General features: G+C 50.3%; 1 protein-coding gene across 2 annotated transcripts in view; it reads right to left on the minus strand.

The window, feature by feature from the left end:
* Positions 1–27,658, minus strand: part of Bark (C-type lectin domain-containing protein bark beetle) — a 121,274-nt gene that overhangs the window by 32,408 nt on the left and 61,208 nt on the right. For both annotated transcript variants that reach the window (XM_077686478.1, XM_077686479.1), the window contains exon 2: positions 11,027–11,217. In XM_077686478.1, coding sequence (XP_077542604.1) covers positions 11,027–11,217 — 191 coding nt within the window. The remainder of the gene's footprint in view (positions 1–11,026; positions 11,218–27,658) is intronic.

Genomic DNA, 27,658 nt, shown 5'->3' on the forward strand with positions numbered 1-27,658 from the left:
CCTTGTTGCTTTACGGCAGCCGCGTGGTACACGCCGCTCACGCGCTAATCCAGAGTTCACCACTTGAAACGACGCGAAATGCCGTTCTTTTTTCATGCACGCGGAAATTAACCTCAGACAATTGACTTCTTAATCGTGTGCCGTAAAGTTCTGAAAGAACGCCTACCAAAATTCCAGAGATATCAAGTGAAAAATACGGGATGGGCGATCTTTCGTGTCAGGTGCAAAAAACTGCAAAAAGTGGCCGCACCGCCAACCAAAACTGCGGAGACATATATAAAAAATACCACATGGGCGAAATTTCAGATCAAGTGCGGAAAGGACAAATTAAGTGACCGCATCAACACATGAATAGATGATTAGCGTCTATTTTGTTCACTTATCGGCGCCAAAACCATCGACTTTAGGGGGTGGGAGATCTTTGGGGTCTTTTAGTACATTGAATACTTCACCCCTAAAAGGGGGGTGGGCCATGTTTCAGGGGTGGACGTTCGCTCAGAACTTTACGGTATGCAGAGCAAGTGCGCTATATTAGTTTGAAATGACAGACGGTTTGTCTGCGGCGCCAACTACGCAATATCCTGCAGAAGCACATTTTTTTGCACCAAGTGAAACATTGCTAGGCCGATTGACCGGTCGGTAATTAAATGCGTTGCAGTCAGTCGCGATGTCTTCGTTAAACTGTTGTTTACTTGGGCACATGTTGCAATTTTTTCTTCTCGGCCGTGGTGGCTGCTTTTCAGATGGAGGCGACAGAAAAGCGAAAACACCCGTGTGTCGAGATTTCGGCGCACGCTGAAGATCCCCAGGCGACCGAAGTTACTCCGGAGCCCTCCACTACGGCGCCTCATTGCCCAGGTGCAGCTTCAGTGTGCATAAAACCCCACAATCCGAATCTGAATTTTTTTCTTCATGAGTAGGCTTCACTGCAACAAAATATGTGGGAAGCGAGCTTACAAAAAAATATCATACCATCTTCCCGTAGGGGAACCCCGAGTAGCATGCAAAGCAGCCATGGGGTCGATTCAAGTGCCCATTAGTTTTCAGTTCGTCGTTTCCGTTAGGTTGAGAGCTACCGTTATATTTACAGTTTGGTTTCCATGGTAACTACCACACTTTTCACTTACCGGAACTACGAAATGGGAAATTGCGTTGAGCCCATGGCTGTTTCCCATACTGCTCAGGGTTCCCCTACGGGAAGATGGTGTAATTTCATTAGATGCGACGGGGCTATGTCCCTTCCTTGTCGTTGTTGCGCCTTCCACACCCCCACTGCGCATGCTCGGCTTGCTGAACGCCCGGGGGTGTCTTACCCTTTAATGGCTCCTGGAGCGACAGTGTTACCGGTGTCTTCCTGGGTCGGCTCGAGATGAGCCGAGCATGCGCAGTGGGGGTGTGGACGGCGCCACAACAAGGGAGGGACATAGCCCCGACCATGAGATGCTGGAGCGACAGTGTTGCCGGTGTCTTCCTGGGCCGGCACGAGACGAGCACGCTTCCCCTTAAAGGGCTCCTGGAGCGGCAGTGTTGCCGGTGTCTTCCTGGGCCGGCGGATGGATGGACGACGGACGACGGAGCCGAGAGCAAGAGATGCTTTGCGTCTAAAATATCATGCATACATGCAGCAGTGACGAGGACGGTGTTGTTTTCTAGGAGGATGGGAGGCACGCCAGCACGTGTGTGCGTAGAAAGGGGGGGGGGGGGGCATTTTTTTTTAGATGCGAAGCATCTCATGGTCGGGGCTATGTCCCTCCCTTGTCGTTGTCGTTGTTGTTGCGCCTTCCACACTCCCACTGCGCATGCTCGGCTTGCTGAACGCCCGGTGGTGTCTTACCCTTCTATGGCTCCTGGAGCGACAGTGTTGCCGGTATCTTCCTGGGCCGGCACGAGACGAGCACGCTTCCCCTTTAAGGGCTCCTGGAGCGACAGTGTTGCCGGTGTCTTCCTGGGCCGGCGGATGGACGGACGACGGACGACGGAGCCGAGAGCAAGAGATGCTTTGCATCTAAAACTAAGCTTACACCGAGCCCCTTTGTGTGCTTAACTTTGTGCCCTTAACTTGTATACAAACCACCGCACTGCTGGTAAGACGTGTCTTCAAGAATATTATTATGGGGGCAGGACTTTTTATTAATCTTGCAAGGCCTCTTTTGCTTCCCATATCAACCCATGCTCACTTCGCCGCGGTGGCTCAGTGGCAAAGGCGTTGTGCAGCGGAGCCCAACGACGTGGGTTCGATTCCCGGCCGCGGCGGCCGCTTTTCTGATGAGGCGAAAGGCGAAAACGCCCGTGTGTTCAAGATTTCGGTGCACGCTAAAAACCCCCATGTGGTCTAAATTAACCCGTAGCCCTCCACTACGGAGCGCCCCATCGCCTGTGTAGCGTCGGCACCTCCTAATCAATCAATTAATCAATCAATCAACACATACTCAACTAGCTGAAAAGAGGATTCATGCCGACGGGGGCGAAATACAGGTTGGTAGGCTAGCAGTGCTTTCGCACTAAAATAGCTGCTCAGTTTTCCTGCGCGACGTTGAGCTTGATTTTATACGACCATAACGTAACGGCCTGCAGCCTAAACACTTGCAAACGCCACTAGAAGACGTCAGCACACTGCAGCTGATAACGCGGCAATCGTTCCGATTCACAGCCGGGCAGATAACAGCGGTCACTTCCTTGGGATTCGAATAGTGAGATTGACTGATTTAACGCGCCGACGCAACGCAGGCGATGAGGCGCGCCGTAGTGGAGGGCTTCGGATTAATTTTGACCACCTGGGGATCTTTAACGTGCATTGAAATCTCGTACACACGGGCGTTTTCGCTTTTCACCTCCATCAGAAAAGCGGCCGCCGCGGCCGGGAATCGAACCCGCGCTCTCGTGTTCAGCAGCACAACGCCTTAGCCACTGGGCCACTGCGGCGGGTAATTTGAATAGTTTAATACTCATACCTGCAAAAAAAAAGCATGCCAAAAGGAAAATACTTATTGTGAGTGTATTCTTAAATCTGAGCGTTGGCCCCTTCGGTTGCCATGTGAGCCGTCAGCAGACCACACCACGGCATCTCTAATGCGACGGCCAGAGAACACGCCGTCTGCAGTGATCGCTGTCGGCATGTCCAAAACACGGCCTTAATCACCACCCCATTGCGAAACCAATTGCCGTTTCGTCCGATCGTCTGTTGATGTCCGATCCGAAATGCTGTCTCGCCCCTCGTGGATACTTTCGCTGACCAAAGCTAACTCTTCAATCTCGTCCTTCGTCTTCTTGCCATGCCCTTTCGTATCGCCGCGTCTGCGGTGCATTCCCGTTCCGTTCGTAGCCAAGGTCCCTGCTGGACTCCTTTCCTCCTCCATTTTCCGTCGCGATCTTCTCAACACCCGTTACAGGTAGCTGGAAATTCGTGGTGCACGAACTGAAGAGGGAAGATGCGTCGCTTAGTTCCGACTGAGGACTGTCCACAGGACTGTAGTCATCGGGAGTGAAAGTTCCACTCTAGAGTTCTGCTTGTGTTCCGTCTTCTGAAAAGTCCCGAACTGTGCCCAGCCTGGCTACGCGCTTCCCTCCGCCATCTGCTACGTGACTGTGCGACGTGGGCGAACCAGCTGAAAATGATTCACCGGGCTCGATCGTGGCCAGAGCGCCGTGTAAACCAGGCTGTCTACCGAGACGAGCAGCGTGCGATTGTTTAGCGGGAGTCTCAAAGTGACGCGGCGCTTCAGCAACGGCGGAACTCCGTCTCCCACCCATCGAGACAACGCCGCTGGCCCCTGTTGCAATCTTGGGTGGAGCATGGCTGGCGGGAGCTTCGGTGAACCACTCCATGTCCTCGTATATGCCAAGATCTGTGTACGTGGCTGGTACGGCCTTCGTGGCGCGCTGAGCGTTGGACGAAGTCGGTATGCAAGCTTTTGCGGTTGGAGGCGGCACGTCCTCATGTCTCGCGGGAGACGGAGGGCGCCTCGGGTCGGATATATCGAAATCATTCAACTCTAGCTCTCCGGGGGCTGACAAAGCATAGTTGTCCTCCTGGGAAGGATCCCAGGCGGCTACTTTCTCGTCCAGACTGAGCTCAACCTGCAGGGACCCCTCGGAAGGAGACGTGGAGTCTCTTCCACGGCAATCTGGCGTAGCCGTGATGCAGTTTCCACTACGGCCTTGTGCCTCAGTAGGTTCTAGCAAGTCGTTAATATATTCTATGTGCGAAAAAGGCTGTTCTGTGAGGCTCGCTGAGAAGGACTTCAAAATTCTTACGTTTTCGGTACGCTTGCTGCCACCACGTTGTCTTGCTGCCTTTTCAAGTAGACTGCTGCCCTCATCGTTGAGTTGTCTTTTCAAGACGTCTTTAGTTTGAATCGAGGCTGAAAGTGCCGGTGAGACTTTGCGCGAATTTCGGACCCCTGCCAGTTTAGCATTATTTCCTTCTAAGGTTTTCTTGCCACTTTCGCATGACCAGACGTCAAAGGAAGACAGGTCGGTAGGGCTTCGGGCGCCACAGCACCCAGAGCTCGTCAGGCTCTGACACATGTCTCCACAAAGCCTGCTGCAACAACTGGCGTTCATGTCACTAACGCTACATGCAGATAAATCGATACCCATCCAGGAAGGGCGCACAGCATCTAAGTCCTTCTGCCTAATGCCCAGCTCGCATAGGGGCGTCGGGGACGGTGCAGCGGGACCGCGCTGATTTGCCCCTGCAGGCGTACCTTCCAGCGGTAAGCTAGTGTAAAGTACAGCTGACTGGCTGGCTGCTTCGGTCAGACGACTACCGCACGTCGACGGCGCAGAAACTGATTTACGAACCTTCCGCAGTGGCTGTATGGTCTGTCCACGCTCCGCTCCGAGATGACAGGTTTCATCGTCGGATGATTTACGGGCAGCACAACCGCAGGAATGTCTAGGGCAAATGCTAGAGCCAGAGCCACTATTAAAATGGAGTCCGCAGGTTTGTTGACAGCTTATCCTTGAGCCCAGCGGATGGCACGCACATTTTTCACTCCTTCTGCAAACTACCTCGACCTTCGGCAGGTTGCACACGTTGCGTTGGTAGCGCAACCCACTGTGCGTCTGCGACGTGCTATACCTGGGGCCGTTTTCGGGGTGGCAGCTTGGCTCGGACCTGGCCACCGCATCTTCGGCTGAGGACGGACGCTGCACACAGCCGTATCGCTGTTGGCTACTACAACCCACGGAGACCAAGCGTATCGACGGGCGCTGCATAAAACCAAGGCTGTGAAGGCACGCCGAATTTCGCGCAAGGCTGTAGTGTCGGCTGGCGGGTCATGGAACTTGAGCGCCGCGGGCGGCTAGCTGGCTCGCGAATCTCTGCTGCGAATTTTGTGTTATATTACGCTGCAGGCGGTAGCAGCAGTTCCGTGACGCTTTGCAAGTAGTGGTAGCAGAAAACGATAATGATGATTTCGATGTTGACACTCCTAACAAATGTCCACGGCTACTTGTAAACCACTGATATAGCGTGCTGTGATTTCCACCATAGTCACACACTCACGCAGAGGTCTTATTAATAAGTCCCACAAGTTATTACTATTAGCACCAACGTGCATTTTCTACTGACAGGCAGAGCGTCCATTAACATTGTCTCCAAACCAAGGACAATTGCAGATATTGGAAGTTGTTCTCAAGAAGTCTTTTATAAACAGCTGACGAGATTATTTTACGGCGTTGGCACCTCCTAGTAGCGTCCACATCTTGATACTATCGTTGCTTCATTGCAGCCGACATGAAAAAAAAAGAAAAGAAACGCATCACGCCGCCCCTGAGAAAACTCAATTAATAAACAGCGGAGAGAGCAGACAGCCGTTGCCGCTTCGTTCCAACCGGCGGCGTAATGGCTGATTCTCGATGAACGAACTGTGCCGCCCAGAGACCTCAACCAACGAGCGCGGGTAAGGAACGCGTTGACAACCGTACCCAGCCCGCCACTTTCCTGTAAGCGCCATCTCACTCCTCTGATGCCTCCTCCTTCTGCTTTCCCCTCGCGGTGGAGAGAGTCGGTAGAGAGATACTATTACGTGAAAGAGGAGCCTTCCTCACGATACAAAGCGATATATAGCAATGCAGGACCGTTCCTGCGACGCATGTACTGGCGGTATGATCGTGCAAGTTCGGCAGCCTCGCGTAATCCAGGAACACAGCTCTAACAGTTTGAGATTTAGAACATTAATTTGGTCCGTGCACGATCGAGACGTGTTTAATGACGGCCGAAGAAGCTGGAACGGGGTGGTAAAGACCCGTTCGTGTAATCGCATGATACACAAAAGTGGGACGGTTATAACTACATATCATGGACGCCGAATGAGTGCTGCCCCTTGCAAAAGCCTCCCCTGGCATGTCGAACCGCCTAAGAGGTTATAACCACGCGCTGGAATAAGACCACGTGTAGCACGGCTGAAACCTCTTTCCGGAAGGGGAAGGAATAAGAAAGGACGAAAAGGCCGGGAGGTTAACCAGGTGCAGAGCCCGGTTTGCTACCCTGCACTGGGGGAGTGGGGTTCAGGAGATAAAAGAGAGGGCGGGAGAAGAGGAATAGATGGGAGTGGGAAGGCGCGCACTCAAGTCCCGTTTTAGGCACTATAGTCTTTCATGCAAGTTCGTTTCGCTAATGAAACGTAAAAGGGCTTTCGTCGCCTTCTGTGAAGTCGATGGCAGAGACTGATGGCTCAGGATAGTCTCTACTGTAAATGGTCGACTGTCCAATCGGCTGAGCGCGGTGGGAAGCACGCTTCTCTCCGACGAGTACTCGGGGCAGCGACACCGCACACGCTCTATAACAGGCGCTTCCGGCCATCCCGATGAGGAAGGAGCAGGCTTTCGTGAAGACCACTCCCAACCACAGCCTACAAAGTAAAGTCGACTGTGGTCGAGACAGCCCATGCGGAAGACGGCGCAGAAGGAAGAGAATGCTATTGGGATTAATAAAAAGAAAAAAAAGAAAAAAACGCCCGCGCCGGTTGAGATTTCGGCGCATGCTGAAGTTCGACAGAAGGTTGAAATTGATCTTGATCTGGAACCCTCCACACGGCGCGCCTTATAGCCCGGGTGTAGCTTCGGCGCAAAAACGCCCCAAAATTTGGGGGGAAAAAAACCACTTTTGAAAGGCTACGGACAAGCTAGGATCTTCCGCCGTCAGTCGCTGAATCTGCCTGTATGCGATCCCGAAAAGTGTCCCGAAGTACCTACTGGACTCGGAGCTGTCTGGGTGTGAAACGCTGGGACTTGCATATTGTTTTTATTTATTTGATGGTATTTGGCTGGCCTATCTGAGATAAAGGAAACGGGTTTGCATGATACGCGCTTTACCGAGACATGGTTTATTTTGTACCGATACCACGCAATAATTATGACCAGCAATCACTATCTTATGTTCTTCCACAACTGCTGAACAAATTTGAAGCGCAAAAGATTCATATTGCTCTTTTGCAAAAAAAAAAAAAAACGTTTTCAGAAGTTGTTTCTTTGGTACGCTCACATATTTGATTTATTTTGTTCTTCAAGGCGAGGTTCCAGAGAGAGGATCTTTTTCCTTGCTTATCTTCTCCTTTGCTATCACAAATAGGCAAATAGCGGGTATCTTTTTATTTTCGTGTTCAATTGTGTTCAATTGAGAGTTCAACTGTGTTCAATGTCGTGTTAAATTGCGAGTACAGTTGTGTTCCTCGATGCGTTTATTATGTGTATGCTGTATTAGGTTACACAAATGAAAATGTATACTGCGTGCGAGTACGTGTAACTTTACTTTTCTGTTCAAATGTGCACCGATCATTGCTGTCAGTACTGGGCCAGCCAGCTCGTCAAGCTGCTTGAAACAGCAGCTTTTTGTGATTGGTTCGTGCTTTGTAACAAAAGGGAAAATAAAGATGTGATATGCGATTTGTGAAAAAAGGGGAGTTTGTGCGGAGCATGGTTGAAAGGGGCCCGCAAAGTAAGAGAGCCGTGGCATCACAAAAGGCCTGGAGTTATGCAGTGACCGCCAGTGAGAATTGAAGGTACCGTATTTACCCGATTCTAACGCGCACTTTTTTTTCGGAAAAATAGGCCGAAAAATCGCATGCGCGTGAGAATTGGATACGAAACCGAAACTGCCCAAACAGTGGAAATTTCGTCCCACCCATCGCCATCGCCAGCTCAAGATTGCGCCGAAGCTTTTAGCAACGATTTTTCTGACGCAGGAAGCATAGGCGCCTAGGCTTTCCTATCGGCGTTCACACAAATCGTCAAATTGTTCCACTTGCGCGCTTGATAACAGCAATGGCAGCAGCGGCTCTCACGCGTTCAAAACGAGCTGTCGGATGAAGCGTGCGCCTCTGGAGAAGCTCGAGGGATGGGCGTGCGAGGCGTTGGCCACGATCCCATCGACCATGGTTCAACGTTCGTTCAGAAGTGTGGCATCGCGAACGCGCTTGACGGCACAGAGGACTAGATGTTGTGGGCAGCGGAGAGCGACGAGGAGTGAGATGAGTGAGATTACTTCGGGAAATAAATCGCCCGTTTCTCTCGCATTCGTTTTTCTTGCTCACAAAGTTCCGTGCGCGTTACAATCGGAGGTGCAAGTTTTTTCGGTTTTTTGCCTGGAAAATCGGGTGCGCGTTAGAATCGGGGGCGCGTTAGAATCGGGTAAGTACGGTATATGGCCGTAGCAGCTTGTAATGTGGGACTCGTACACACGTAGCCACTTAAAATAACCGGGTAACGTGCGTCTGTATACGCAACCACGTAGCCATATAATTCTACCTGGCGCTTGAAGGCAGCCGAAGAACGAGGGTGTTTTGCGCGCCGAAGCTACACCTGGGCGATTAGGCGTGCCGTAGCGGATGCGGATTAATTAAGACCACCTCAGGTATTTAATGTGCGCCGAAATCTCGACATACGAACCTTTCGTGTGCAATGAGAGACAGCGTGGAGGGGTCCAATGTATGGGGGTCATTGTGTGAGGAGGAGGCATTCGGAGGAATAAGGCTTTGCAGCAGGCGAATTTCGGAAAGTGCCAGATTAGGTGCTGAAGATTGGCGGGTGTAGGGGATGCGCACAAGGACACAGAGATGGTAGGGATGGGGAGTGCCATTTACGGAAGGTCTCTGGACTAAGGCTAGCGTTGGCAAACCACTTATTTATAAGCATTTAGGCTGATCTTGAGAGCAGAGAGGATGAAAACCGGTTGACGTGAGGTCTGAAACGGCAGAGGCCAGACAACGAAACCTCGGGGCCTCATGTGCTGCATTGCGCGTTTACTCAGTATACGGCTCGTGGAATCGCCCCAAAGCAACCATTTCTGCAGGCGGAGGGCTCCTCAGAAGCCAAGGATGCGTTTTCCCGTTAACTCGGGGTCGAACGCGGGCAAAAACGTGCATCTCAAAGCAACGAAAAGGAACGCGCACGTCTGGCGATTCCGGCAGGCATAGAAGGTCGGTGACCTGTCCGCGTCCTTTGCTGTGACCGGAGCGTGGGTCCACTTCTGGAGACCTCGCAGGGCCCCGCGACAGAGGCCCTTAAGACACGGTGCCTGCGCCGTGATTGGTTCGTGTGTTTACAGCGAAGGAACCAGGAGGGCCCATTGACCGAGGCCCGGAGACACAGTGTCTGCGCTGTGATTGGTTCATTCGGTTGCTGTGAGAGACCCCGGAGGGACCTACAGCGACCGAGGCCCCGGAGGCACGGTGACAGCACTATGAGTGATTTGTGCGGTTAAGCGGTAACCACATAGAGCGATTTTTGCGAGCGATGTGACGGGGATCCGCAATCGCTCGTCCCAATCGCTCGCTGAGGCAGCCACATGAGAGCGGCCGCAAGGTTTTTTTTATGTGTGCATTTTCACAAAAACGGTAAAATAAACGTACTTCAGTAAGTAGAGGGTCATACCCCTCCACACTACACTATGCTGCCGCTCGCCCCTTCCTCTCGTTCTCCCCCTAAGCCGGAAGTTGCGCCATTTACGGCTCTCTTATTGGCTCGGGCCACTTCCTGGCGATGAGCGAAGTTTTCTGGCGAGCCAAAAACGAGCGATAAGCGATTTCCTCCGCGGCAAAAAGTAGTCCTTCGCTCGTCGCGCCGCTCCCAGTTTTGCTTTCAGAATCGCTTCATGTGGTTAGTACTTAACAGTGAGAGACTCCGTAGGAAGGACATGAGACCCTGTTTAAGGCCGTGCCAGCTATACGTTTGACACTCGACCTGTACGCAGACTCATGTAACACCTTCTCGTCGCCCGGGCTCCTCGATCGTGGTCCGATGCGGTGAACCCACTAGTCCCCGGACCCCAGCCACGACAGGGCCTTAAGACGGTCTTTATTTTCATTTTTGCACCGTTTGAGCTGCACCGCTGGCGGTATCGAGACAGGAGGTGGAGGATCCAAGTCGGTTGAGTATACTAACTTCCATTTCTCCAATTATTTCGAACCTGCTCCGACGAACTGTGGCAGCACAGTCCGCAGAGCCCATATAATATACGTATATATATGAGCCTAGCCCAGCCTGGTTTCACCCAAGCTGACCTAAGCAGCGCACTTGTACAGTCATGGACAAATGAATGCGAACACGAAAATATGAACCGGAACCCGCAAAATTGAGAAATACTGTTCGTTGAGGTCCAATAATGGCGCGCTATTGGTATTTTCGGAGAGCCACATTTCCCAATTTCTCATTTGCAACTAAACCGCGCGTCATTTTGGCTTGCATGGAACAAAATCGCGCTATATGTATGTTCTGGTTATTATTTTCATGTTCGCGTTTCATTTGTCCATGACTGTACTGTGTAGCCACAGCTGCCGACAACTGCCGATGAGAAGTGTTGAAAACAGGGAAGTCGGAACAACGAAATTAGGTGGTTTGAATACCCATATTCGACATTTATTTGAATGTTTGCATCTTGATGTTTTTTTTTGTATCGTCCTATGCCCCCCCACCCACCCCTCTCTCCATTTTCCCGACGCCACTAGTTCTCGACACACTGGTTTTACCGCAAGTAGCTCCATGGTCGAGCAGGAGTTGGCGGAAGAAAGGCTGAAAGACTTACTTCTTGGAGCGTGTGCAGACAGACCACCAGTGGGCGCCGTGTCGCATCTGCAGGCGTCCCCGCAAAGGCCCGGGCCCGTCTGTCAGTCGCACAGAGGGCCACTGGACGTTTGTGTCACGGTGCACCGCGCTGTGCGGCTCCCGCTCGCCCTCGTCCAACACAGTCAATGTCACGGGCCTTTGTGCAGTGCCCTGCACGTGGGAGAACAAAGGGGGCCGTCAAACACCAAACCAGGTGGGAACAGACACCTACATGTAATGTAGTAAGCATCATTAGCGCCAGAATCCCGTAAAATCCGCCTGCAATGGCTGTGCCGCTACCACGAACGTTTCAGAACAATAATATCTTCATAACCTTAACTTCCTAGACGAATGGCACGAGCTTTGGTTTGTGATACTTAACCCTCATAAATGCAAAGTTGTGTCCTGCCACCATGGTCGTAACCAGCTTTTTTATCTTTACAAAATTAGCGCTCTCCTCTCCAGAAAATTCTCTCTCATATATAAGCACTCAGGCGTCACTCTGTGCAGCGACACTTCTTAAAATTGCACGTTATTAACATCCCGTCGTTTGCAAATAAATCGCCAGTTGCTTGAAACCCCATTTACGCCTGACTCACAAATGCACATAATTATTAGCTCACTAAAAGCTTCTGCGAGCAAAGCAGGATTACGCAGCGCCAAAATGACCGCCGAGCACCTGACCTCGCCATCACCACCGAATCGTTCAAAATCACGCGCCGGATTTATTCTTTGTACTCGTACAAATAGGTATCCTCGATTTACCAGTCCCCTGGATAGACCGCGGGCAGTGCGAGGACTGCTTTCTGAATATACAGGGTGTCCCAGCTATCATGCACCAAGTTTTAAAAAAAGAGTAATGGCGTAACTCGAAGAAAACCTATTGGATAATGTTTGCAGTACTGTGAAGAAGCGGTGACTAATTTTTTCGTTAATGAGACTTAACTAATTATTTCTAATTAATTATCTAACTCGATAATTACTGTCCTAATCACGAAAGTGTCAATGAGGCACTTGTAGGTACCCACGAGGGGAATCTAACTGCGGTATTTTCAGCGACGATCTAATTACGTACACATTTATTCTGACTGATAAAGAAAACCCGCGAAATATGAAAAATACCACGTGACAGCGCGTCCGCGCGCATCGTAAAGCAACGCCCTCAAACTGGCTGTCTCTGAGTTAGCTAGAATGAAATAAACAAAAGAAAGAAAGAAGAAATCGCCACCGAATTTCTGCCTTATCTGCACACGCGCCTTATCAAGGTGATGCGCTGTCTCTTCGGGTGGGTAACACCGGAAGCAGTTGCTTTCAATCAGCTTATTTTGGGACGCTGCTTTACAATGCGCGCGGATGCGCCGTCACGTGGTATTTTTCATATTTCGCGGGTTTTCTTTATCAGTCAGAATAAATGAGTACGCAATTAGTTCGTCGCTGAAAATACCGCAGTTAGATGCCCCTCGTGGGTACCTACAAGTGCCTCATTGACACTTTCGTAATTAGGACAGTAATTATCGAGTTAGATAATTATTAGAAATAATTAGTTAAGTCTCATTAGCGAAAAAATTAGTCACCGCTTCTTCACAGTACTGCAAACATTATCCAATAGGTTTTCTTCGAGTTACGCCATTACTCTTTTTTTAAAACTTGGTGCATGATAGCTGGGACACCCTGTATATGTGAAATAGAGCATCGGATTGCGTCCCGGGAAGTCCGCGGGCGGTCCCTTACTGAGAACCGAGAAGGCTCAATGTCATTGTTAGAAAGCAGAGGCTGGTTTATGGCGTCTCTCATTTCGCCGCCGTATTACTAGCCTTTCTTTACATTCCTGTCTCCGCACTGTCCGCTCGCCTTTGGCGAAAACGGGGGGAAGCCTCGTCGAGGCAAGGCGAGTGTTTGGACCACCCGCCATGAGTGGCCATCAGGGAGGGCCATGTGTGCATTCCTTGGAATTCGGTTAAATCACACGGATGTGACGAAGACCGGGTTCAGGGAACTCTGCGGCCGTGGTCGCGCGACGAGCTCTCAACAGGGAGAAGAAAGAAGAGCAGGACGGTAGTCTTACGGCAGTGCAAGGATGAGGCTCCACACGAAAGCCCATCCGGAAGACGAAGCACCAGCGGTCCAGTTCGCTCGGCTCGTTTTGAGCAATGAACACCCTTTTTTTTTCTCGTCACTGGCTCGCAATCTAGTACCTTCGGACACGACACGCATATCCTCGCGCCCGACTCTACCATGCGTTAGCTTTTAATGCAATTAGCATTTTCTCTAAGCCTCAACTTGAGGGGAGGCTAGCGAGAGAAAGGGGAAGAAGGGAGTAGGAGGACAATACAGAAGAGTTTGTTGCTGGGCTAGTTGGTGCATATGAAGTTTTAAAGGGGTCCTGAAATGCCTTCCGCCGATGCATGGATGTACATGTAACCAAATAAAGCAATGTATTAGCAATCTCCTCCTGCAAGAATTTTGTTAAAGCGATGAGTATTAGCTGAGAAATCGTAAATCAAAAACCGCGAATTATCGTCGCGCCGTATTTCCTCCTCCTTTCAACTGTTTCTTCGCTGTTGGCCTCCCCTCCCATGATGCTCCGCTCCTCAGCGGTGACGTACTTCCGCTATTGCGCTCCCACAGACTGCCGTCTGCTACGGGCCAGCTCTTTCGGCTTTTTCATCTCTGTAGACACCATGGACACAGGCTGGAAAAGCGAACGAATGACCTGGCCGCATGTGTGCGGCCTGGCCTCGCCCTTTCGCGGTGTACGTAGCTGTAGTTGGTATCGGCAACGAACTCGCAGCCGCGTGGGGAGAATCGTGCGCTCGTTCCCTTTGGTGCACCGCGCACTGTTTATCCAAAAAGCGCGGTCTCATATGTGGCCCCGCTGGTGCCGGGTGTTATTTTGCGGTGGTTGTAATTCCTACTACCGGCGGCATGTGAAAAAAGACATTTTCATCCGACACAGAACCCGTGCACAAAACGCGCCGGATCGGATCGCTTTATCAGCGGCGATGAACGTGAAGGCGAAGAGCAAACCAACGCTGCACTCGATCAGCGAGAACCCGTGTTCTGACAAGCTGCACCCATGTGTTGCATTCAACACTGACGGGAAAGCGTTTGTTTGCACTTGTTTGGATAGTCGTAAAATGTCCAAACACTCCGGCACTCCGCTAGCAGATCAGCCGGCGAGACATTTCGGAAAACATTTGACAGATGGCGCCGTATGCATTAGTGTGTCGCTACGCCAAACTGATGAGACGCTCTACTAAAACTCCCATCGCGGTGTCACGTAGCGGGACGCAAAAATTTAGCGTTTAGCGTATGCAAAGGCCACAAACGCTGTACTAAAACTCTATTAGCAGCAAAATAGCGTGCGTATGTGAAACCGCTTGCGTTTACAAAGCTGCACGCCGAGCGCGTACGTTTCAAACCTAGTGACATCGTTTAAATACACTGGCAAACACAGTGTAACGTAGTCAGATATCAACCGTATGCTCAGGCGACAAGCAAGAGCTTGTTTTATGTGGGGCGGAGATTGCGCATAAAGGCCCGTTCGCACTTGCGACGAAAGAGAGTGAGAGCGGCAGGAATTTTGTCGCTTTGTCGCGCGACGATCGTTTTTGTCGAATGGTCGGGACAAATTTTGGTTGCGCGACAGAATTCCCGTCGCTTTCGCTCGCTTTCGTCGCAAGCGGGAATGGAAAGTTCTGCCGCTGCCGTCTGCTACGCAGCTCGGAGGTAACCGCGCGATCTGCTCGGGCCGGATGAACGCGCACACTCCCGCACGGCAGCGCCCCAAGCGGCAGACGGCCGCGTACATCGCTCCCGGCGCCCGCCTGGAGCCCGCCCTCGGCACACTAGCCAGTATATTTCAGGCACTATAATGGAGGAAAGATTTTTTGCTTCCGATGAACCTAGTTCTTTGCCCCTGTGTTTTTAAATACGTGAAGTGGTTAGCACGTCGTCCTCACGCAGCTCTGTATCGTCGTAACATCGCTGATTGTCCGAACGAAGCTTGCAGCTAAGCCAATGCAGCGACCGAAGCTGTGTGTGTGTGTGCATCGCCTCCTGTGTGTTGTGGACGCGTTCGTTTCGCGATGAAATGCGACATTGTACTTCTGCGGGTGGATAGTGCTTCCCATGATCTGGATTATCTTTCTCGAACGACGTACCACTCAACCTCGCATGGGGTATGTGCAGTGTGCCTGGCTAAAAGCCTTCTCGCTTGCGCGCCAGAGTTGTGACTTGCTGCTCGTCCCCGCAAACCGGGTGTGAGGTGAGTGCCGAATTTACGACGGGCAGGAGGAGGCAACTCATCGTCTGTCAATCGCGGTTCAGACTTGCAACGCATGTTGTGACGTTGCGTTCGTTCGAAACGCATCTCTGGATTGTTTTGAAGTTGAATAAAATGTACGCGTCAAACCCGGGCATTCGGCTCAGGGCGTTCTCTGCGATTGCACCAAAGAAGTGCCACGGGACTTTCTTTATGGTACGTACTCACGTAAGATAAAATCCACGTCGTGTTATGGCCGTGTTGCATTCAATACAAACGGTTAAGCGTTTGTTTACTCTTGTTTCGTTTGTCGTAAAATGTCAAAGCACTCCGGCACTCCGCTGGCAGATCAGCCGGCGAGTCGACGCTCAGCAGACGACTCATCTCTTTGCCGGAAGTGCGTGAAAAAGCCGCCCAATAGCAGGATGTCTAGCTCATGACGAACATCTGGGAATCGATGATGTAGACATGTGAAGATGGCGGCGTCCAAAAACACGAAGGAAAGGGTGAGAAAAAAGCGACAAACTTTGCAACAAAAGTGTGAGCTTTCCGCTGCGCGTAAAAGAGTAATACTTGGCACAGGTGACGTTGGCGACCCAATCTAGCGATTGCGCTAGTTCATTTAGTGTGCTCAAAATGCCTTTCAGGGCCCCTTTAAAAAACCAGCTGAACATTGAAAACAAAGGACTAAGTGTTAACAAAAAGTGACAGGGACACTGCTGGTCCCTTTCACAGGGACACTGCTGGACAGGGCCAGCAGTGTACCTGTCACTTTTTGTTAACACTTAGTCCTTTGTTTTCAATGTTCAGCTGGTTAAAAAAAAGGCAGCGTCTCCTGCCACGCGCGTGGCACCAGCCACGCCCCCCTGGCAACGGCTGCTGCCACGCGTGACGTCATAATGACGTCATAACATTAATAATTGTCATTCTTTTGCGTAGTGTAGTCCGAAATACACAATTTTTTTTATTTGCAGTACAAAATAACGCACCATTGAACTGCTAAAACTTTTCTAAACAAAATTTTTTTTCTTGCGGGAGCAGCCGGCGATGCTGCTGCTGCTGCTGCCAGCTGCCGTGGCTGCCGTATCGCGTACATGGAGTGGCGTATCCGAAAGCGTGACGAAGCTCCGATTTTTTCGGGCCGACAACGTAGGTAAACCGGAGTTCATATTGTTAGAAGCACTATCTGAAAACGTGAGAAAGTTGCTTGTGATTATGTATTGCGTGGGGACCCAGCCAGCCTTTCCAGACCGCAGCAAAATAGCCGCTCTCGAGTAATGACCTGTGACCGCTTGGTTATGCTTGGTGTACGCCGATGGTACCTGCGTACAGTTTCAGCGTACATGTACGTGAGACGACATCGCACAGCCGACTGGCCCCGTTCGAGCAAGCTACGTTCCACACAAGAAAAGACACCGTCTGAGCGTTTTTCTGTGAACCTTCCGACGCATGTCGGCGCGGCGGCATCTGCTATCAACAGTTTGCACCACGGCAAGTCCAGAATGCTTAAATGGGCAACCTGAAATCGCGGTGTGTGTTCTCGAAATGAAGACAACTTGGCAGCGCCAAAAGATAATCAGAATGTACAGTGCCGAGGACGAAGGGTAGTGGCGGCAACCGTTTTTTACTAGGCACATGTGCGCATTACAATTACACACAATTGCGCCAAGAATAGGAAAGGTAATCTTTGGTGTCCCCACACATGTACCACGTACGTACCACTACAGTAGATCTCCTCTTCTGAAATATTAGCAAGGAAAACTTCCGAAAATCGGGAAGTTCTTATTTTCTAGTGGGCGAAATTGTACCTTAAAATTTGTTTTACACCCACGATACGTTTTACGAGCAGAAAAGTCTTGTGAGCATGCGCCACAAGGATCATAATTGCGTGATATTCAGCGCTTAAAAAGATTTCCTAGTGGAAACCAAAGATTTCGTAGTAGAATACATGATTCTACGACAGTTTAGGACCTGCGACCTTCAAAAGGTAGACTAGCTAGACGCTTCATCTCATAGCCACTGCACTGGTATAACTTTCACGTCTCACTGTACCGTGGTGTACGCTATGTTGGCCAGACTTGACTGAGTCCCTCATGCAAAGGAAGTTAATTCAGGACACACACCCAGACGATAGGGTCAAAGAAGAGGCTGTACAGACGGTAATAGGAAGGGTGTACGCTTGGCCGGCCATCATGTCTAATACACCTACATGCACTCCAGCATATGAAAACCTATGGGTTCTGCACAGGCTCAATAAGCAACGTCAGAGATTCTTAAGATGTGCCTGGAACGTGAAAGCATCTACGGATTGTTTGTGTAAACAGGTATCAGCAGCGAGCATGCTGCAAATGTAATTGATACGCAAGCGTCAAGGCTTTCATGGGGCGAATTTAACAAAAAGAAATGGTGAAAAAGATCCCAATTTCAAACTACATTGATGTTATATGTGCAGCACTATAAACACAGTCATCAGTATGTTAACTGTACGTAAACACTCAAGTGGTATGATCAAACAGAACTAAAGGCCCCACTACAATCGCCCAGTTATGTTTCTTTGAAGTGGAATAGGTCGGTATCTGTTAGTCGCACAAACAAGATTCTCTGATGGCATGGAGAAATAGCTGGAAAGTGGCTATGGAGCTCCAGCTGCTTTACACATTTTCTGTAATACCAGTTATTTGTTTGAAGTTTGCAATAAAATTGATGTCATTTGTTAGTCTTTTTAATTAATGAACGAAACTTTTCGTGGCCACAAAACAGTGCTCACTTTCTTTGGTGGCTTGTAACGATTCACTAGGATTTCACATGGCCAACCCAAGGAATTCATGGCTCGTACACTGCAGGGTAGTGCTAGTCTCCAAAAACATTTGACAGGACGACTGGAAACTAGCGCAGCCCACACGCTCCATAGGTGGAAACCAGTAGCCCACCCACAGTGCCATAAAACAGCTAATGAATGGAGTGAGTCTCTGCTAAATATTAAGCAGGTTCAAAGGGTAGGTTCGCATTGATAGATTTTATGCCATCGTTCACTGTGTGTAGATTAAATATTTAACGGGCACAATAGTCATTTTTGTTATTTCGGACAGTTCTGGAAGGGTTGCCTAAATGTTCTTTAACAAAACAAAAAGTGAAAGCTCTCAGTTAGGGATTTTAAAAACATTGTTTAGCCTCTCCAGCAATTGTCCCTGCCTGAAGGAACTTGGCTGATAGTTGGTGCCGACTGTCGTCCTCGCTTGCTAGCTCCCTGACCAAGCACATGAATGCAGTGACTAACAAAGATGGTGACCAAAGTGAGAAGAGAAGGTGGATCCCGTACAGCAGCCCTTGATCATCTAAACACCAGAAAAAAGCGCCGATGACTCACAGGCCACGACTAGGGTGTTAAAATACCTTTTGACATACATTTACAGGGCATTTGCAACCTTTTATAAAAAAAAATCTTATGATTACACAGTCCCTCCATAGAAGGGGTTTGTTTCAGACAAGGTCGTTGAAATTTGTTATTAGTAACAACATAAACTCATCATTGGTCCCTTTCATTCAGCACACTTACGGGCTTCGTTTTAAAAACCCTGCTGTTTCTATTTCACGTATAAATGAACTGCTTATGCAATATTCTCTTATTTACCTGTGTTCGAAGTAAACTGCGTTATACAGTAAAATGTGATGTGCCGAGTGCATGCAGGTGTAACATTCTTCAATGGGACATGCAGAACATGAAGCTCAGTGCTGATAAACTTAAATCAGGGAAAATAAAGCTTCCCATGTTGCTTCTTTATTTTTGTTACTATTCTCTCTACCAAATACCTTGGTGGTAACTCAACTAAGCTCACCTTCACCCTAGGCCTTTATAATTCTTTTGCTCTGCAATTATACATTCTCAGCTGGAGCATGCCTGCTGAATTCAGGCCCCAACCACACTTTGCTATTTCACATTTGCAGATGTATGAAATGTTGCTCTTTAGGTTTTGCCAATGATTTCCAACAGGCCACTTAACTAGTGTCAAAACCATTTTATACCTTTAATTGCTATTTATAGCAAACAGTATTATATCATTTTTCATAACACCTTTTGTTGTAACCTCATTCAATGATTTTGTTACACCGCCAGCCTGGTTCATAAATCTTTGCGTGAACATGCTTGTCTTGCAGCTAATCTGCAGTAACAGACACCACACATTTTGGCTTTCCAGCGTAGCTTTGGTGTCCGCAAAAAGGAATCTTTTTCTTGGCTCGTCTGCAGCGCTTTGTAGAAAAAGATCACTTGCTGGTTTGGCTTTCCCACAGGACTCTAGTGTAGTGCAAGAAAGTATCGCTTGCTTATTCCTTTTTTGTTGAGGTTTTAATGCTGTGCATCTTCCAGGAGAACCCTGGCATTTTGTTTAGAAATGGAGCTCCACACCACAAACAGCACACAGAAAGTAGAGCTACTCACTTTCTGCATAGACACGGAAGTTTGGCAGATCACTTGTCATTGACATGCAAGTGTTTGATTTCTGGCTTAAGGTGCAACGCTGGGATAGTTTACTAGTTGGGGGAAAAAACGCAGTGCTGATAAACGGTACTGAAGTACTAGGAAAGGTGCCATGATCAACATGGTTTCCATGTGTTGGCAGCTTTTTTGGTCCAGTGTTTTTCATGAATATTTGCCAGGGGGCCTTAACATGGCCTGCTTTTGTGTAACAAAAATGTCAACAGTGAAGCACTTATCAATGCTCACTTGCTGCTCATTGATACCAGATCAAAAGTACGTTCAGCAGTCATTTTATTGTTAAAGCCACCCATGATCCATACACCTTCCAGCTGTACTGCAACTTTCACAACCACCGACAGGCATTCACATCCACGCACGTGGCCTTGGCTCCAGTTCTTGCACAAGGTATTAAGTACTCTCGGTAGTGGGCAATGTCACGCTCGACACCAACCATTACGCCGAAGTTGTACTTGAACTATTTTTTAAGCCTGTTGGCTTAAAGGATTGTTTAAGTGCACGTTTTGTGGAAGAAAAAGAAACAGCTAATGGGCACACAACACACAACCCGTGAATGTGTTTTCTAGCAGCTGGCTTCTGACGAGACTTGCATCATTGTGAACGAAATGTGGGACATTTTATAATGCCCCTTACCACTAAGTAAATTCACTTGAGCAATTTTCCAAAACAGTTTACACAGTGCGGAGTTAAAAAGCAATAGAATGTGAAACGTCCCCTCACAATTGGAAACTCTTCCTGTTCACTACCCCAAAGGCTTTGACAGTAGACGCTGGGGCGAAGGAAAGGGAAATAAAAGCTAAGCAGTAATTTTAAGCCTTGCCTATCATTTCATTAAGACTTCCTAAGTTGAAAGCACAATGGTACTCTAAGCAACAAATCTGAGCATAGATGAACAATAACTGAATTGTCACTAGTTAATCTTATGCACACCAGACTTTTAAAGGACTATTAGCAGAAGTTCCAAACTTGGCTCACACGGCGATCTTATCAGCTGCACTTCTCCCATGCTTGCACAGTTGGAGCTTGAGCCTCCTTGCACAAGAAGCCAGCCAGTCAGCGAATGGTTTCAGTGGTATCTTGAATAGATATATCTTTGGACGGGCAGTTGGGCTCCACCCACGGAAGTGAAACTGCGCTCCCTGCACGGATTCTGCAGCGCCACGTGCACAGACCGTTTCTGCGGAATAGTCAGGATACATCTCTCGGCGACAGTACTACTGGGGCCCGGGGGAAAAATTGCAGAAGCTACATGCGAGGTCGGATTGCGTTCGATGATGCCGTGCGCTACCTGACGACACTCGATTCGTGCACACGCGGACACTACGTCGCTCGCCACGGCGCGACGCGATGGAAAATACTGATCCCCACGTTTTATAATTGAGCCACCACTCCAGAATCAGAACACAAGGCTTGGCATGGAAGAAGCCAGGCACAAGTAGACAACAAATGCAGGCGCGTAAAGCCGATAGCACGCGAACTGCATAACAACGTGAAGTTTACAAAATATTAAACGACAACAGTACAGTTCTAGGAGCATGTAAAAAGCGGGGCGAAGCAGCGTGCAGAAAACAATGCGTTAGGCTTACCAAGACGTGCAACAGCAAGTTCACAAAAAATACCCAATCTAAATAATTACAAGCACACCTCCCAACAAGAAAAAAGCGCCGCGAGGCAGCCGCTGTACAGGGAGATAAGGACGTAACGATGCGTCAGGCCTGCCATTCGAACCACGGGCGGAGAACATCGGGAGTCGGGACACAAGACGGGAACACCCGGCTGCCGTCGTTGATCAAATGACGTAATTATGACGTTTGTTTTGTGACGTCACAGGAAGTCACGTGATTATTTTAGCTTGACGTCACTTCTGCGTGGCAGCAGCTGTTGCCAGGGGGGCGCAGCTCGTGCCACGCGCGTGGCAGGAGACTCAACCTAAAAAAAAAGGCAATACAGAGTGGCGAAAGGGGTGGACGGGTGTGGGTAGGGAGGGCGAATGAAGTGAGTTTCGTTCGTAACACAATTCGTCACACAACCGTAACCGTACTGCTAGCCAGACATCACCGCATCACTCGGAACGATCGCGCATGCGCATTAACTCTTACAGCAGTTGCCCATAGTTGACCACTGGAGGTGGAGTGGTGGCTGCCTCCAGTGATCAAAGGGAACGCCACCCATTGCGCACCAACCATCACCAATAGCATTACGTAGATAAGCATCCCACAAAGGCTGGGCTCTGCCTAAATTTCTTCTACCTCGTTTTACAGCGAAGCTCTTAGTTCGAGTAGAAGCTCTCTGGAACGCTATACGCATGTGTTCCGGTGCCCTGAGAGAATGAAAATGATGCACCACCAAGTTTTGATTCACTGAAGTCGTTACTTTGCGAGAATGGCGTTACTTTTTGCTTGAAGAAAGATTCACTGCAAGTGTCACTAAATCTATGCGACTGTAAACGCCGCAAAACGTTCTGCCTTTTCAATTAAAAAGCTTCTCTCTTTCTCTCTCCATATGGGGTACGTTTTGCTTGGGAAATTCGGGTAGAAGGATGGGCCTGAACTGTTTTCGAATTTGGTATCTGCAGCAGCATACAGCATTCGGAACAGCAAATCCTCAGCATGCTCAAGGCGGCGTTGTCGTTTCGGCGCACATGTTTGGCATTTCGGCTGTTTCTCCGACTCGACGGGCCTGGCATCTCTGTTCGGCTTATCGGGCAAGTACTTCCGTGTCCAGACAAGTTTAGCGCCTGTGCTCAGCTTCTCTCACAAGAACCATACACGACTGGAGGGCGGAGGTACGCGTCTATTCCCCACATCGCTCCTCGTCAGCGCCTCGCTCAACTTGCTCGGCACTGTGCAGGTTCCGCGTTGTTTTGAAAGTCCGGAGCAACGCGCGTTGTTGCTCTGGACTTCTAGCGCAGTGTTCCGAAACGCAAGATACCAGCGTTGCGTGGCCCGGCAGCCGATTAACGCGGCCAGAAATAGCAGGACTTGTTTCCCTGTCCTCCCACACTGATAAAGCAACACGGATGCTGGACTGAAAAACGCAGCACCATCAGCATCCGGACAGCACGCACACTTTTGTTCGCCCCTTCCGAGCAGCGAAAGGCGGCGAAAATGGTTCAACCCGTGCAGTGCTTGGGACGGCGTCTCCGCATGCGGCATCGGCCAGGCGCCTTCACAGAGCCGGTTCCGCTCCATTGGCTCGGATACAACCGGAGCGGGACAAGGAGTAGCCGAAGCAGCGGCACGTCCACACAAACGCTGCGACTACAGTCGCGTCATTTGTGAAGCACAGCAGTCACGAAATCGCCGCTCGACGGCGAAAAATACCAGAGGCGCGCTGTTGGGCTTTGCAGAAAGAGAAATCTCCGAAAACTTCCGTTTCGCTTCGCCAGAGACGCGTACAGCGAACGATCCCGGCCGGACAAACACGCGATAGGGCGTACAATAATTTCCGACACAATGGGCTCTTTGTCACTTGCTCATTTTCTCGCGCATTCACGCGTGAGCCAGCGAAAAATACCAAGACGCGCCGCCCCAATGCACCGCACACGTCGTTACACCAACAAAGAGATATTGTGACGGGAAGAGTTTTCCTGTTGCCACATAACGATTTGTTTACTGCACCGTTCCTCTGGAGGTCACTTTAGGCAGTACAGTCACTGGCACGTTAAGCAGCCCCATTACTGTTCCGATCCAAACAGCCTTATACTGCAAAGAATTCTTTTGCAGTGTAGGTATAAGTCTGTCTGGATGCATATAAACATGAATGTGTTCGTTCCACAAGGATGATACATGAAGAAGCTACCCGTCTCAGCTAAGTTTAGAATGGCGGACTAAAATGTGAAGAATAGTTACTGAACTGTGAATAATTTGAGTCTCATGGATGAGTTTCAAACAACCGCAAAAGGTGCTGGCTATAAAAAAAAGAAAAAAAATTGGCGCAGCTTGCACAAGTTGTGCAAGGCTGGAGAAAGCAGAGCTGGCGGCCCCTCTCCTTTTGTCGGAGGCCCGGCTGTTGCACCTCATATGGATTTCCGAAGTTGCCGCTGAAAGTTCTCCATGACCGGCATGCTCGCATCGTTTTGTCCGCAGGCTTTCACACCTCCCAAAGTGGGCCGTGTTAGAATGCGCTAGAACCCGCGGCAAACGGCTTCGCGAACTCGGCGTCTGAGCTCCCCACTTCGCGAACGCACGTGAAGTGGCGAGGAGAACAGCACGCGACAGATCACGCCACGAACGGTGGGCACAGTGTTCTCGAACGTCGAGCTGGCCGACTCCGAGCGCTCCTCACGTGGCGCACGCTCACGCGCGCTTGGTATACTGCTTGATATTTTTTGCGAGCTCCTCACGTGGCACAAGCCCACGCGCAAGCCTGGACGATGCCGGGCGCGCCTCACGAGGCGCACGCTCACGTGCACTCGGGCTGAGTTTTCTGGTAACGCTCGACGGCGGAACTAAAAGCTTAAACAGCTCTGCTGTTACAAATGTTGTGGTGTGGTCCCCTTTGCGAGGTATCCCACACGACCGGTGTACACACGCACTCACGCACACACGCGCGCGCTCGTAAAATGTTGAGGTAGCGTGACTGGCGAGCGGCTTGCAGAAGAGAGTAGCCTCCATTCCGATACACTCCATGGCGCGAAGATAGGCGGCGTTATAGCCCACAGGGGTGCGACAACGTGACATGACATGACAAAGACTTTATTAAATCGCCTGCAGTAGGCACCCCGTTGCCGGGATACCTAGACGCGGCCTAACGTCGGTCCTGTCTGGACCCTCTACTCGTCAGCGTCCTCGCTACTCGCCCCCAGGCTAGTCGCCGTTACCCCGAGGGGTGGCTGACGCCTCGCAGCTTTCACTCGGTCGCTGTCTTTGGAGGGCCTCCAGGATCTGCTGGACGGCCAGGAGTTGGTCTTCCTTGTTATAGCTCCGCGCCGCGTCTTGAAGCCACGGCGGGATCACAGTCTCTGTTTCCGCTTCTGCTGGTCTTGCTGCACAATCCCACAGGATGTGGATCATAGTGGCCCGAGCCCTGCGGCACACCTTACACGTGTCGTCCGGATACTGTTCTGGGTATATGTGCTTCATTATGACCGGAGTCAGTAACGAGCCCGTTTGCAGCTGTCTAAATAACGCCGCCTGCTCCCTGGTAAGATCAGGGTGCGGCGGTGCCATTACTCGTCTGTTCATGCGATAATACTTTGTAATTTCGTGGAACGTGCCCATCCTATTGGAAAGGTAACGTTCTCGAGCTGAGTCAAACAACGTATTGACTCAGCTCACAGAAAGACGAGCTTCTTATACCCACAATTTCCAACGTCCAACCATGCGTCAAACGTGTTACGACACAGAGTTCTCAAAGCAGCTCCCTTTGAGTCAGGGACACACCAGCTTTTTCCCCACTAACGCCGGGCGCGCATGAGCAGGAGGGTCTCAACTGCGACGCAGTCTCGTACAACAAGTGAACTGAGACGGGATAGTTGCTGCATGATGCTACTTAGAAAAACAGCGCCAAAAACGATACGATATGAAGTAAGGACAAACACTGCGCTATGCGACACCGGCATGCGACACCGGCATGTACTAACATGTCGGGTCCTGCCGCTGTGCTGGCGTGGCTGCAACACGCGGAACCTCCGCGGGTGAGCTCGCTGCTGAGCAGTAGTAGTAGTAGTACAACTTTTATTGAAACGGGAGACCGTTGGCCTAAACAGGGGAAGGGAAAGGGGAGACGGTAGTAAAAGCACTGGGGCAGTAGGGCTGCTGAGTAACTCTATTCGTGGCACGTAAACTGCACAGCTGATTCGTAGCAGGGTGCATGGAAGATGCTCGTGCGGGGGAATGGACCCTGCCCTGGAAATTCCCTACCGCTGATGTGGGCATGCCAATGGCTACCGTTCGAACGGAGGAAGCGGCACTCTAGGCGGGAGTGGCGGCGGCTCAGTGCAAAAATCTCGTGCAACAACCGAGCTTCGCTCCCCTCGCTCGCTAGAAATCTTCGTTTTGCATGTTAGAAAAAGTTTGTGAGTAGGACTTCCAGAGGAGGCAGCGAAGATGCCTTCTCGAAGAGTCACGCGCACAGCCGTAAGGAGTGCGGCTGGGCGCTTCTTGGGCTTTTCAGAAGTCCTACACGGAGGCACCGCTTAGGAGTCGACCAAGAGCCACTGAGCATGCTATGGTGATGCAGGCCGTCTGATGGGCCCCACCATTTTTGACATCCGGGAGACAAAAGGAAGCGCAGACTTTCAGGTGTCCCGAAGTTGCATAATACAAAATTTTTTTGCTATTCATCATCATCATCATCATCATCATGATGAGCCGTGTGTCTACTGCAGGACGAAGGTCTCTGCATTGATTGGGAGGTTTCGACCAATATACTACGCACCAGGGTGACCTTTTGTGGTGAGGGAGGACTGTTTGTGTCCTGGGAAACCTTCCTAGTACGGTTGCACCTGTTTAGTCCAGCCTCACTGGTATCCATGATGTTATTTCTATCGGACTAGGCCACCTTTCAGACCTGGGTATATAATGGCGGACGGTACCTGTGCCAGATTTTCAAGTCGAGAACCTATGAAGATGGCCAACGCGCAGTAAGAGAAAACGAAATAGCAAGAAACGAAAACGCAACGCGGGCAGGTCGCTTATCGACGAATGAGCGAATCCAAGTACGCGCTCTATGACTTAGGAAAGAAGTTATAGGATTGCAACCTGGTTAACAATATCAAACGCTTTTCACGGGTCGAGGGGTTTCCAGCTCTGGATTAGGGATTGTTTTGTAGGATGTATAGCTGGCTCCAAGCAGTCCGTACGTACGTCCCGACGCACCGCCATCATTGCCCGCTCCTGCAGAGAGAACAGCGAAACGAGGACCCAAAGCGCGATCAGGCGCCTCATGATAGACAGGGGTAGGTGAATAAGAGACAAGAGAGAATGGCATGCTGTCTGCCCTCTCGAGGAGCGGACCGGTACGTCCCTCTTCTCGTGTGTACCATGGAGCGTAACCAGTAACATCGTCATCCTCGTGGGAAGTAACGGCCACTGGTTTGTGGATTGCGCAGGATGACTGAGTTCGTTCGGGTGTGTATGCGTACTACACCCAGAATCACGTGCCATGATACTGGGTGTTCACCAGTGTCTTCGAAAGCAATATTAAACGTCAATTTTCGCACGTACTTTTCGGACAGGCGTTTCGATGGACTGAATTGCATTGCCGCTCAGCTGCACCTGGCATTGAGGAAACCAAATAATCATTCCAGCCGCCTGGCGTCATCCCTCCCCCCCCCCCCTTAAAAATAAAATCGAAAAGAGCATAAGGTAAGACGACAGACAGACCCCTCGTTCATTTTCCAACTGCAAAAAAAAAAAAAAAAAGTGCTTGCTAGACATGGGATCGCGGCGAAACGTGAAGGCTTCGCCGTGATCCCGTGCAGGTATAAGCCTCAGCTTATACCTGCACGGGTGTTTAAACTGTGATTCGTCTGTGTACACATTTTTCCGTGCACGCGCCCATCGGCATGTGGATAACTCTCGATGTGCACAAGACAGATGCCCGAGTGTAATACTAACAATGCCAGCAGGTACGGCCGGCGCTCACACGGTCATCCCTCGCTGAGGACGTCCGCGTCTATCAAAGGGGAGCGGGCGGACGAGGCCTGGGCGAGGCGGCGGCGATCAGTTCGGACGGCCGGCGAGCTGCGACCTTCGACGGGGCTTCGAGGGTGCGAGGAACGCCTCCGTTCAGCGGGATGGCTGGCGTAATGGTCCCGAAGCGACGGGGGGGAGACAATGGGAGACTGGCGGGCCGTGACAACTTCTTATTATCCCGTCGACTCGTTAGATATTGAAGGTGTGTATACG

This window comes from Haemaphysalis longicornis, unplaced genomic scaffold, assembly GCF_048455015.1.
Source record: "Haemaphysalis longicornis isolate Haplotype H1 unplaced genomic scaffold, Haemaphysalis longicornis Haplotype H1 scaffold_1, whole genome shotgun sequence".
NCBI classification, from domain to species: Eukaryota; Metazoa; Arthropoda; class Arachnida; order Ixodida; family Ixodidae; genus Haemaphysalis; species Haemaphysalis longicornis.